General features: G+C 47.0%; 1 protein-coding gene across 8 annotated transcripts in view; it reads left to right on the top strand.

The window, feature by feature from the left end:
* The window catches only part of PARP11 (poly(ADP-ribose) polymerase family member 11), a 114,185-nt gene that overhangs the window by 25,749 nt on the left and 75,915 nt on the right, over positions 1–12,521 (top strand). For all 8 annotated transcript variants that reach the window (XM_063928471.1, XM_063928470.1, XM_063928466.1 and 5 more), the window contains 2 exons: positions 7,706–7,822; positions 8,223–8,343. In XM_063928471.1, the coding sequence (XP_063784541.1) occupies positions 7,706–7,822; positions 8,223–8,343 (238 nt within the window). The remainder of the gene's footprint in view (positions 1–7,705; positions 7,823–8,222; positions 8,344–12,521) is intronic.

The following is a 12,521-nucleotide window of genomic DNA, read 5'->3' as shown; positions in this document are numbered from 1 at the left end:
TCTCACAACAGGTAATTCAAACACTGCTCAGAGCAAGGAAACCTTCCTCAGCTCGCATTTATAACTGAATATGGCAAGCCTGTATTCAATGGTGCAGTGAACGGAAATTTGACCCTAGGTCTTTCAGAGTTTCCAGACTCTTAGCATTGCTTCAGGAAGGAATGGATAAAGAACAACAATATATAGGAAGGATTGTCTTTGTTGGTGCACTATGAAGAGAAAATATACATAAAATATAATTTTTAATGTTTTCAATTAAAATGCCTCGTGATGTGAAAAAATATAAGACAAAAATTGTATATTAAATAAAATAAGTATATCACAACTTATTAAAACATGGTTCACTGTGTGTTGTCTCTTATCAATGGTCTGTTGACAATTACTTACTATATTGTTATTTGAAATCAGTAAGATGTGTTTCCGCAATAGCCAGCATATATTATGGAATAAATGCCTCTTCCTTATATTGGATATTCTGCATTGGTCAGACCTGTGCAATAGACATGGCCTACTAATATGCAAAAGCTGTATCAGCTATAGGATTAAGAAATATTTGTCCATTGTCAGCAGAGTCATTTTGAATTATATGATATCATATCATAATAGCTGTCTGTATAGAGGTCAAGTATATTCCCATAATCAGTCTGCATAAATGACGTAGCCTGGGCATTGCTTTACGTGAATTGTAGAATACTTTAGGACAATTGATACACAATTGTTTTATATATTTTTCTGATAAACTGCTCAATGTCTGGTACTCTATAAATATATTTAGAATCGGCACCATTTATAGATAGCCACATTGAGAATCATACCAATACCACATATTATGGTCTATTGCGGAAACACATCTTACTGATTTCAAATAACAATATAGTGAGTAATTGTCCATTGATGACAGTCCCATAAAAAAATCATAAACATAATAAAACGATTGGAATCTGAAACGAGACAACACACAGTGAACCATGTTTTAATAAGTTGTGATATACGTATTTTATTTTTTTCACGTCCCGAGGCATTTTAATTAAAAACATTAAAAGTCATATTTTAGATATATTTTCTCTTCATAGTGCGCCAACAAAGAGACAATCCTTTCTATATATTGTTGTTCTTTACTTTTATTGTCTATGGCAGCACCCCCTATTGACAGAAGTAGAATTAATCCATGTTATTAAAATTGGGGACCTTAATGAATAAATATCTAAAAATTAACTAGTGCAGAGGACATCCCCATTCCATTTAATTCAGGAATGGATAAAGGTTCTTCTTGTACGGAAGGGTGTGCATGTGTGTTCTTTTCGCCTGATTAGGGCTCTCTATGATGCTCCTGCATTGAGCTTTGGAAAAAAAACTGATTTGCCTGGGCAAGGAGGCGGGGATATATGGACGGGCCCGTTGCATACTGGGAGGCCGAAAAGCTTTGACCGTGTGGTGCAAATCCGCTGTTGCGTCATCATATCCCAATGTTAACCTGTGGACTTAGGAGAATACCGTTATCAACAATAAGTTCTTACCATAATGTATATTTTCATATTAACACATTTTATAAAAGTAGACCTCTTATTTCAATAAATCCCTAATTTAATACTAAATAATAAAATTAAGAGGAGCTAGTAATATGTTTTTTTCTCTATCGTCCTAGTGGATGCTGGGGTTCCTGAAAGGACCATGGGGAATAGCGGCTCCGCAGGAGACAGGGCACAAAAAGTAAAGCTTTACGATCAGGTGGTGTGTACTGGCTCCTCCCCCTATGACCCTCCTCCAAGCCTCAGTTAGATTTTTGTGCCCGGCCGAGAAGGGTGCAATCTAGGTGGCTCTCCTAAAGAGCTGCTTAGAAAAGTTTAGCTTAGGTTTTTTATTTTACAGTGAGTCCTGCTGGCAACAGGATCACTGCAACGAGGGACTTAGGGGAGAAGAAGTGAACTCACCTGCGTGCAGGATGGATTGGCTTCTTGGCTACTGGACATTAGCTCCAGAGGGACGATCACAGGTACAGCCTGGATGGTCACCGGAGCCTCGCCGCCGGCCCCCTTGCAGATGCTGAAACGAGAAGAGGTCCAGAATCGGCGGCAGAAGACTCCTCAGTCTTCTTAAGGTAGCGCACAGCACTGCAGCTGTGCGCCATTTTCCTCTCAGCACACTTCACACGGCAGTCACTGAGGGTGCAGGGCGCTGGGAGGGGGGGCGCCCTGGGAGGCAAATGAAAACCTATTTTGGCTAAAAATACCTCACATATAGCCTCCGGGGGCTATATGGAGATATTTAACCCCTGCCAGAATCCACTAAAGAGCGGGAGACGAGCCCGCCGAAAAAGGGGCGGGGCCTATCTCCTCAGCACACAGCGCCATTTTCCTCACACAGCTCCGCTGGTCAGGAAGGCTCCCAGGCTCTCCCCTGCACTGCACTACAGAAACAGGGTAAAACAAGAGAGGGGGGGCAAAATTGTGGCAAAATTATATTATTAAAGCAGCTATACAGGGAGCACTTATTATAAGGCTATCCCTGTCATATATAGCGCTTTTTGGTGTGTGCTGGCAAACTCTCCCTCTGTCTCCCCAAAGGGCTAGTGGGGTCCTGTCTTCTTTAAGAGCATTCCCTGTGTCTCTGCTGTGGGTCGGTACGTGTGTGTCGACATGTATGAGGACGATATTGGTGTGGAGGCGGAGCAATTGCCAAATATGGGGATGTCACCCCCTAGGGGGTCGACACCAGTATGGATGCCTTTATTTATGGAATTACGGGATAGTGTCAACACGCTAAAGCAGTCGTTTGACGACATGAGACGGCCGGACAATCAATTAGCACCTGTCCAGGCGCCTCAAACACCGTCAGGGGCTGTAAAACGCCCTTTGCCTCAGTCGGTCGACACAGACCCAGACACAGGCACTGATTCCAGTGGCGACGGTGACGAATCAACCGTATTTTCCAGTAGGGCCACACGTTATATGATTTTGGCAATGAAGGAGGCGTTACATATTGCTGATACTACAGGTACCACAAAACAGGGTATTATGTGGGGTGTGAAAAAACTACCTATAGTTTTTCCTGAATCAGATGAATTAAATGAGGTGTGTGATGAAGCGTGGGTTGCCCCCGATAAAAAAATGCTAATTTCAAAGAAGTTATTGGCTTTATACCCTTTCCCGCCAGAGGTTAGGGCGCGCTGGGAAACACCTCCTAGGGTGGACAAGGCGCTCACACGCTTATCAAAACAAGTGGCGTTACCCTCTCCTGAGACGGCCGCACTTAAAGATCCAGCAGATAGGAGGATGGAAAATATCCAAAAAAGTATATACACACATACAGGTGTTATACTACGACCAGCTATAGCGACAGCCTGGATGTGCAGTGCTGGGGTAGCTTGGTCAGAGTCCCTGATTGAAAATATTGATACCCTGGATAGGGACAATGTTTTACTGTCTTTAGAGCAAATAAAGGATGCATTTCTTTATATGCGTGATGCACAGAGGGATATTTGCACACTGGCACCACGGGTAAGTGCTATGTCCATTTCGGCCAGAAGAAGTTTATGGACGCGACAGTGGTCAGGTGATGCGGACTCAAAACGGCATATGGAAGTTTTGCCGTATAAAGGGGAGGAGTTATTTGGTGTCGGTCTATCGGATTTGGTGGCCACGGCTACAGCCGGGAAATCCACCTTTTTACCTCAAGTCACTCCCCAACAGAAAAAGACACCGACTTTTCAACCGCAGCCCTTTCGTTCCTTTAAAAACAAGAGAGCAAAGGGATATTCATATCTGCCACGAGGCAGAGGAAGGGGGAAGAGACTGCAACAGGCAGCTCCTTCCCAGGAACAGAAGCCCTCCCCCGCTTCTACAAAAGCCTCAGCATGACGCTGGGGCTTCTCAAGCGGACTCGGGGGCGGTGGGGGGTCGTCTCAAGAATTTCAGCGCGCAGTGGGCTCACTCGCAGGTAGATCCCTGGATCCTGCAGATAATATCTCAGGGGTACAGGTTGGAACTGTCCCCCTCCGACAGGGTGACGGTCTTGGAAGCCATTCACAAGCTGTACTCTCAGCAGGTGATAGTCAAGGTACCTCTTTTACAACAAGGAAAGGGGTATTATTCCACTCTATTTGTGGTACCGAAGCCGGATGGCTCGGTAAGACCTATTCTAAATCTGAAATCCTTGAACCTGTACATAAAGAAGTTCAAGTTCAAGATGGAGTCACTCAGAGCAGTGATAGCGAACCTGGAAGAAGGGGACTTTATGGTATCCTTGGACATCAAGGATGCGTATCTCCACGTTCCAATTTACCCCTCACACCAGGGGTACCTCAGGTTCGTCGTACAGAACTGTCACTATCAGTTTCAGACGCTGCCGTTTGGATTGTCCACGGCACCTCGGGTCTTTACCAAGGTAATGGCCGAGATGATGATTCTTCTTCGAAGAAAAGGCGTATTAATTATCCCATACTTGGACGATCTCCTAATAAGGGCAAGGTCCAGAGAACAGCTAGAGATGGGATTAGCACTGTCTCAAGAAGTGCTAAAACAGCACGGGTGGATTCTGAATATTCCAAAATCCCAGTTAATTCCGACAACACGTCTGCTGTTCCTAGGGATGATTCTGGACACGGTTCAGAAAAAGGTTTTTCTCCCGGAGGAAAAAGCCAAGGAGTTATCCGAACTTGTCAGGAACCTCCTAAAACCAGGAAAGGTGTCTGTACATCAATGCACAAGAGTCCTGGGAAAAATGGTGGCTTCTTACGAAGCAATTCCATTCGGCAGATTCCACGCAAGAATTTTCCAGAGGGATCTGTTGGACAAATGGTCAGGGTCGCATCTTCAGATGCACCAGCGGATAACCCTGTCTCCAAGGACAAGGGTATCTCTTCTGTGGTGGTTGCAGAGTGCTCATCTATTGGAGGGCCGCAGATTCGGCATACAGGATTGGATCCTGGTGACCACGGACGCCAGCCTGAGAGGCTGGGGAGCAGTCACACAAGGAAGAAACTTCCAGGGCGTGTGGTCGAGCCTGGAAACGTCTCTTCACATAAACATTCTGGAACTAAGAGCAATCTACAATGCTCTAAGCCAGGCAGAACCTCTGCTTCAAGGAAAACCGGTGTTGATCCAGTCGGACAACATCACGGCAGTCGCCCATGTGAACAGACAGGGCGGCACAAGAAGCAGGAGTGCAATGGCAGAAGCTGCAAGGATTCTTCGCTGGGCAGAGAATCATGTGATAGCACTGTCAGCAGTGTTCATCCCGGGAGTGGACAACTGGGAAGCAGACTTCCTCAGCAGACACGACCTTCACCCGGGAGAGTGGGGTCTTCATCCAGAAGTTTTCCACATGCTGGTAACCCGTTGGGAAAGACCAATGGTGGACATGATGGCGTCTCGCCTCAACAAAAAACTGGACAGGTATTGCGCCAGGTCAAGAGATCCGCAGGCAATAGCTGTGGACGCGCTGGTAACGCCTTGGGTGTACCAGTCGGTGTATGTGTTTCCTCCTCTGCCTCTCATACCAAAAGTATTGAGAATTATACGGCAAAGAGGCGTAAGAACGATACTAGTGGTTCCGGATTGGCCAAGAAGGACTTGGTACCCGGAACTTCAAGAGATGATCACGGAAGATCCGTGGCCTCTACCTCTGAGAAGGGACTTGCTTCAGCAGGGTCCCTGTCTGTTTCAAGACTTACCGCGGCTGCGTTTGACGGCATGGCGGTTGAACGCCGGATCCTAAAGGAAAAAGGCATGCCGGAAGAAGTCATTCCTACTTTGATTAAAGCAAGGAAGGAAGTAACCGCGCAACATTATCACCGCATTTGGCGAAAATATGTTGCGTAGTGCGAGGATCGGAGTGCTCCGACGGAGAAATTTCAACTGGGTCGATTCCTACATTTCCTGCAATCAGGATTGTCTATGGGTCTCAAATTGGGATCTATTAAGGTTCAAATTTCGGCCCTGTCGATTTTCTTCCAGAAAGAATTGGCTTCAGTTCCTGAAGTCCAGACTTTTGTTAAGGGAGTGCTGCATATACAGCCCCCTGTGGTGCCTCCAGTGGCACCGTGGGATCTCAATGTTGTTTTGGACTTTCTCAAATCTCATTGGTTTGAACCACTAAAAACTGTGGATTTGAAATATCTCACATGGAAAGTGACCATGCTACTAGCCCTGGCTTCGGCCAGGAGAGTGTCAGAACTGGCAGCTTTATCTTACAAAAGCCCATATCTGATTTTCCATTCGGACAGGGCAGAACTGCGGACTCGTCCGCATTTTCTCCCTAAGGTGGTGTCAGCATTTCATCTGAACCAGCCTATTGTAGTGCCTGCGGCTACAAGCGACTTGGAGGACTCCAAGTTGTTGGACGTTGTCAGAGCTTTAAAAATATACATTTCAAGGACAGCTGGAGTCAGGAAATCTGACTCACTGTTTATACTATATGCTCCCAACAAGTTGGGCGCTCCTGCGTCTAAGCAGACTATTGCTCGCTGGATTTGTAGTACGATTCAGCTTGCACATTCTGTGGCAGGCCTGCCACAGCCAAAATCGGTAAAAGCCCACTCCACAAGGAAGGTGGGTTCTTCTTGGGCGGCTGCCCGAGGGGTCTCGGCATTACAACTCTGCCGAGCGGCTACGTGGTCGGGGGAGAACACGTTTGTAAAATTCTACAAATTTGATACCCTGGCTAAGGAGGACCTGGAGTTCTCTCATTCGGTGCTGCAGAGTCATCCGCACTCTCCCGCCCGTTTGGGAGCTTTGGTATAATCCCCATGGTCCTTTCAGGAACCCCAGCATCCACTAGGACGATAGAGAAAATAAGAATTTACTTACCGATAATTCTATTTCTCGGAGTCCGTAGTGGATGCTGGGCGCCCATCCCAAGTGCGGATTATCTGCAATAATTGTACATAGTTATTGTTACCTAATTCGGGTTATTGTTGTAGGGAGCCATCTTTCAGAGGCTCCTCTGTTATCATACTGTTAACTGGGTTTAGATCACAGGTTGTACGGTGTGATTGGTGTGGCTGGTATGAGTCTTACCCGGGATTCATAAATCCTTCCTTATTGTGTACGCTCGTCCGGGCACAGTATCCTAACTGAGGCTTGGAGGAGGGTCATAGGGGGAGGAGCCAGTACACACCACCTGATCGTAAAGCTTTACTTTTTGTGCCCTGTCTCCTGCGGAGCCGCTATTCCCCATGGTCCTTTCAGGAACCCCAGCATCCACTACGGACTCCGAGAAATAGAATTATCGGTAAGTAAATTCTTATTTTTTCCCTTTTGGTCAGTCCAGTTAACCCTTAATGATCCACTGCATGTTCCCGGTGTATCCCAGTGATGGCACTAGTGGTAAAGTAGGTGAATGAGGTCCTAAGTAACACCCCCCAAAAAATATGGTTTGGTCATTTAGACCCAATGTCCATCCTAGTGGACAGAGATTTGCTAGAGTTGTAGCTTGTACACCAAAACATTGCGATTCTTTTTAACTCGATATATTGATACTCTAACAACTGCAGTTACTGTTGTCTATCCAATACATTTTTTTTTTAACAATGTCCATTTAAATGAACAAGGGGTCATAGGGGTTAAAGCGCCCAAAGCAGGAACATTGCATCTCCCAACTGGTGGGTGAAAAAAAAAAACCCCACTGGCTTTGCCATAGTTTATATTCTTAGATCTTTTGTTCCCATTATGTTTTGTAACCAACTATAATTTGTATTTCATGAAAGAGTATCCACCAACCAGAAACAATGGAGGCGGCCTCCGAGCCTGAGGAGATGGACGTTTCAGAAACACAATGGGGCTGGTTCTACTTGTCGGAATGTGGAAAATGGCATATGTTTGAGGTAGGTGTTGCTGTTTTTTATCGGTGATGTCATCAACTAAGCTTACTACACTAAGAGGGTAATTCAGACCCAGCCGCTGGCCCGCATAGTTGTTTGGCGATGGCGGCAAGCTGCACAGCGGCTATGCGGACGCACACATTGTGGTCGCATCCCCGTTGGGGAAGGCGGGGCAGGCCGGGACCAGTTTTGCAGCTTTAAAAATAAGTGCAGACTCCCTGGAATCGTGCTCTTTTTTGCGTTTTGCAGTCTTTTACATAAGGTGTGCCCCATGGACTTTACAACCATGACTTGCAGGAGGCAAATATGAATATTCTACTGTCAAAAGAGTGGGGATTTGTAATACTGCACAAACTTGTGTGTGGTTTTTTCTGTAACGTGTCTTTCTTGTGGTGTCTTTTAGACAAGTACAACGGCATGCTGCTCAATAAGCAACCAAGACATTGAACAACAATACCGATTGAACCCCCACGGATCAGTGAAGTTTAGAACGATGAAGTTCAATTACAGTCTAGACTTCATGGGTGAGCGTTTACTTAAAGGGTTGTTTTCTAAACCGGCTGTTCATATGACCTGACACGATGAAACTCAACTGCATTCACTGAACTTTGAACTTTGTAAAATTAACTGTGTATGGTCAATAAGCTGTTCAGATACTGACCAGTGTCACCAGTGATTATTAATACCAACTATCTTTTTATGTTGAGAATGGAGAATAGAATCTGGGTCACATCTGTAGCAGACTTTTAAGTGAGAGCTGCCATGAGAAACTGTCTTGCAGTGCATGGCTGTGTGCGAAAAAACCCAAAAAGCAGGTACCAGTGGCTTCACTGAATGTGTGGGCTCCTTGGAATTGAGTGTAGATCATTATGCAGTCAGTGAGCAGAAGTTCAGCTACAGGTATCAGCAGGGCCGGATTAACAGAGGGGCGACGGGCAGCCGTCCCAGGGCCCCCACACACTCCTCCTTCAATTGGAGCAGTCTCCGACCGGTGGCTCAGCTGTTCATAAACAGTGGCCGCTGCGGAGCTCCTCCATGTACAGTCAGTCTCATGGGGTAGTGAAGGGAAATACTGTGAGACACTGTGAGTCGCCCGCGTCTCCTGCTCCAGCGCTGTCCTCCATGATGTCCAGGTGATATGTGGCGTGGGGAGAGGTGGCAGCAATTTTAGTAGTGGGTGCCCCCACAGCCTTGTTGTCCTGGGCCCCCACCAGCCTTAATCCGGCACTGGGTATCAGAGGTTACCCTGTCCCAAACATTTCCACTTGTACCTGCTACAGGGCAGTAGTGAGCTGATCAGTGCCTCCTAATATTCCGTGCTCTCAAATAGGGACTGTCATTCCCAAATCGGAAAATGGGAAGGGCTTTAATAGCGGTTGGGAAGTTGACCGTGACAGTGTCACCAGTCACTATGTCGACCTCACTAAGGAGATCCCAACACAGGTGAAAGGCTACTTTACTGCATTTGACCCATCTGAGTGTTCTAACTTTAAGACGGAAGGATTCTGTTGCACCAAGACTTATTTTATTTTATTCTGTCACATTTTAATATTTCTAGAATTATTATATTCACTGGAGGTGCAGCCTCAGACTAAGATTACACAGATAATAGCAAGAAAGAGGAAAGAAAAATGTCTGAATCTGGCTCCAGAATCAGAAATAATACTGATTAGAGGGCTGCTGCGCCTCGGAGAGCTGCAGTGGAGATGTCTACAGGAGGTCACTCAACCCCCTAGGGCATAAAATACAAAAGAAATAAGAAATCACTTCTGCACTCGTCAAACGACAAAACAATGGTGAAGTATAACAAGGGTAAATTCGTAATCAACAGTCTTTAGAAAAAAGTCTGTTCCCTTTCTCAGTTCTTTTTCATGGAAGTAGTACAGGGTGCAAGGTGACTTGATGCGTACCGTACTCACGTTAAAACGTGATTTCTCTGACGTCCTAGTGGATGCTGGGAACTCTGTAAGGACCATGGGGAATAGACGGGCTCCGCAGGAGACTGGGCACTCTAAAAGAAAGATTAGGTACTATCTGGTGTGCACTGGCTCCTCCCTCTATGCCCCTCCTCCAGACCTCAGTTAGAATCTGTGCCCGGCCAGAGCTGGGTGCTCCTAGTGGGCTCTCCTGAGCTTGCTAGAAAGAAAGTATTTGTTAGGTTTTTTTATTTTCAGTGAGATCTGCTGGCAACAGACTCACTGCTACGTGGGACTGAGGGGAGAGAAGCTAACCTACTAACTGCGGATAGGTTGCGCTTCTTAGGCTACTGGACACCATTAGCTCCAGAGGGATCGAACACAGGGCCTGACCTCGATCGTCCTTTCCCGGAGCCGCGCCGCCGTCCCCCTTGCAGAGCCAGAAGACAGAAGAGAACGACGAAAACGGCGGCTGAAGACTCCAGTCTTCATTAAGGTAGCGCACAGCACCGCAGCTGTGCGCCATTGCTCCCACAGCACACCACACACTCCGGTCACTGTTGGGTGCAGGGCGCTGGGGGTGGGCGCCCTGGGCAGCAATTAGATTACCTTTTGGCACAAAATACACATAATACAGTCTAATAAACTGTATATGTGTAAAAACCCTCGCCATTAAGTTATACAAAACGCGGGAGAAGCCCGCCGCTGAGGGGGCGGGGCCTTCTTCCTCAGCACACCAGCGCCATTTTCTCTTCACAGCTCCGCTGGAAGGACGCTCCCCAGGCTCTCCCCTGCAGTATCCTGGTACACAAAGGGTAAAAAAGAGAGGGGGGGGCACATAAATTTAGGCGCAAAGTGGATAATAAGCAGCTATTGGGAAAAATCACTCATTATAGTGTAAATCCCTGTGTTATGTAGCGCTGTGGTGTGTGCTGGCATACTCTCTCTCTGTCTCCCCAAAGGACTTTGTGAGGTCCTGTCCTCAGTCAGAGCATTCCCTGTGTGTGTGCGGTGTGTCGGTACGGCTGTGTCGACATGTTTGATGAGGAGGGTTACGTGGAGGCGGAGCAGGGGCAGATAAGTGTGGTGTCGACCCCGACGGGGCCGACACCGGATTGGATGGATATGTGGAAGGTCTTAACAGACAGTGTCAACTCCTTACATAAAAGGTTTGATGACGCAGCAGCCTTGGGACAGCCGGGATCTCAGCCCGCGCCTGCCCAGGAGTCTCAGAGGCCATCAGGGGCTCATAAACGCCCGCTAGCTCAGATGGTAGACACAGATGTCGACACAGAGTCTGACTCCAGTGTAGATGAGGATGAGACAAATGTACAGTCTACAAAAGCCATCCGATACATGATTACTGCAATGAAAAATGTATTGCACATTTCTGATGTTAACCCGGTTACTAAGAAGGGTATTATGTTTGGGGAGAAAAAGCAGCCAGTGACTTTTCCCCCATCTGATGAATTAAATGAATTGTGTGAAGAAGCGTGGAGTTCCCCCGATAAGAAACTGGTGATTTCTAAGAGGTTACTGATGGCGTACCCTTTCCCGCCTATGGACAGGTTACGTTGGGAAACATCCCCTAGGGTGAACAAAGGCGCTCACACGCTTATCAAAAAAGGTGGCACTGCCGTCTCAGGATACGGCCGCCTTAAAGGAGCCTGCGGATAGAAAGCAGGAAGCTATCCTGAAGTCTGTGTATACACACTCGGGTACTATACTGAGACCAGCTATTGCTTCAGCATGGATGTGTAGTGCTGCAGCAGCATGGGCTGATACCCTGTCAGACAACATTGATTCCCTCGACAGGGATACTATTTTGCTAACCATAGAACATATAAAAGACGTCGTCTTATATATGCGGGATGCACAGAGGGACATTTGCCTGCTGGCATCTAGAATTAATGCAATGTCCATTTCTGCCAGGAGAGTATTATGGACTCGGCAGTGGACAGGTGATGCTGATTCTAAAAAACACATGGAGGTTTTGCCTTATAAGGGTGAGGAATTGTTTGGGGACGGTCTCTCGGACCTAGTATCCACAGCAACAGCTGGGAAGTCAACTTTTTTACCTCGGGTTCCCTCACAGCCTAAGAAAGCACCGTATCATTATGTACAGTCTTTTCGGCCTCAGAAAGGCAAGCGGGTCAGAGGCGCATCCTTTCTGCCCAGAGGCAGGGGTAGAGGAAAGAAGCTGCACCAGGCAGCCAGTTCCCAGGAACAAAAATCCTCCCCCGCTTCCACTAAGTCCACCGCATGACGCTGGGGCTCCACAGGCGGAGCCAGGTGCGGTGGGGGCGCGTCTCCGAAACTTCAGCAACCAGTGGGCTCGCTCACAGGTGGATCTCTGGACTGTACAAATTGTCTCTCAGGGATACAAGCTGGAGTTCGAGGCGACTCCCCCTCGCCGTTACCTCAAATCAGCCTTGCCAGCTGCTCCCAGGGAAAGGGAGGTTGTACTGGCGGCAATTCACAAGCTGTACCTCCAGCAGGTGATAATCAAGGTTCCCCTCCTTCAACAGGGACGGGGTTACTATTCCACAATGTTTGTGGTACCGAAAGCAGACTGTTCGGTGAGACCCATTCTGAATTTAAAATCCTTGAACACTTATATAAGTAAGTTCAAGTTCAAAATGGAATCGCTCAGAGCGGTGATTGCAAGCCTGGAAGAGGGGGATTTTATGGTGTCACTGGACATCAAGGATGCTTACTTGCATGTCCCCATTTACCCACCTCATCAGGAGTACCTCAGGTTTGTGGTACAGGACGGTCATTACCAA

Source organism: Pseudophryne corroboree, chromosome 6 (genome assembly GCF_028390025.1).
Source record: "Pseudophryne corroboree isolate aPseCor3 chromosome 6, aPseCor3.hap2, whole genome shotgun sequence".
Taxonomy (NCBI): Eukaryota; Metazoa; Chordata; class Amphibia; order Anura; family Myobatrachidae; genus Pseudophryne; species Pseudophryne corroboree.
The sequence above is the reverse complement of the archived record's forward strand: the minus strand, read 5'-3'. Positions and strand labels throughout refer to the sequence as shown.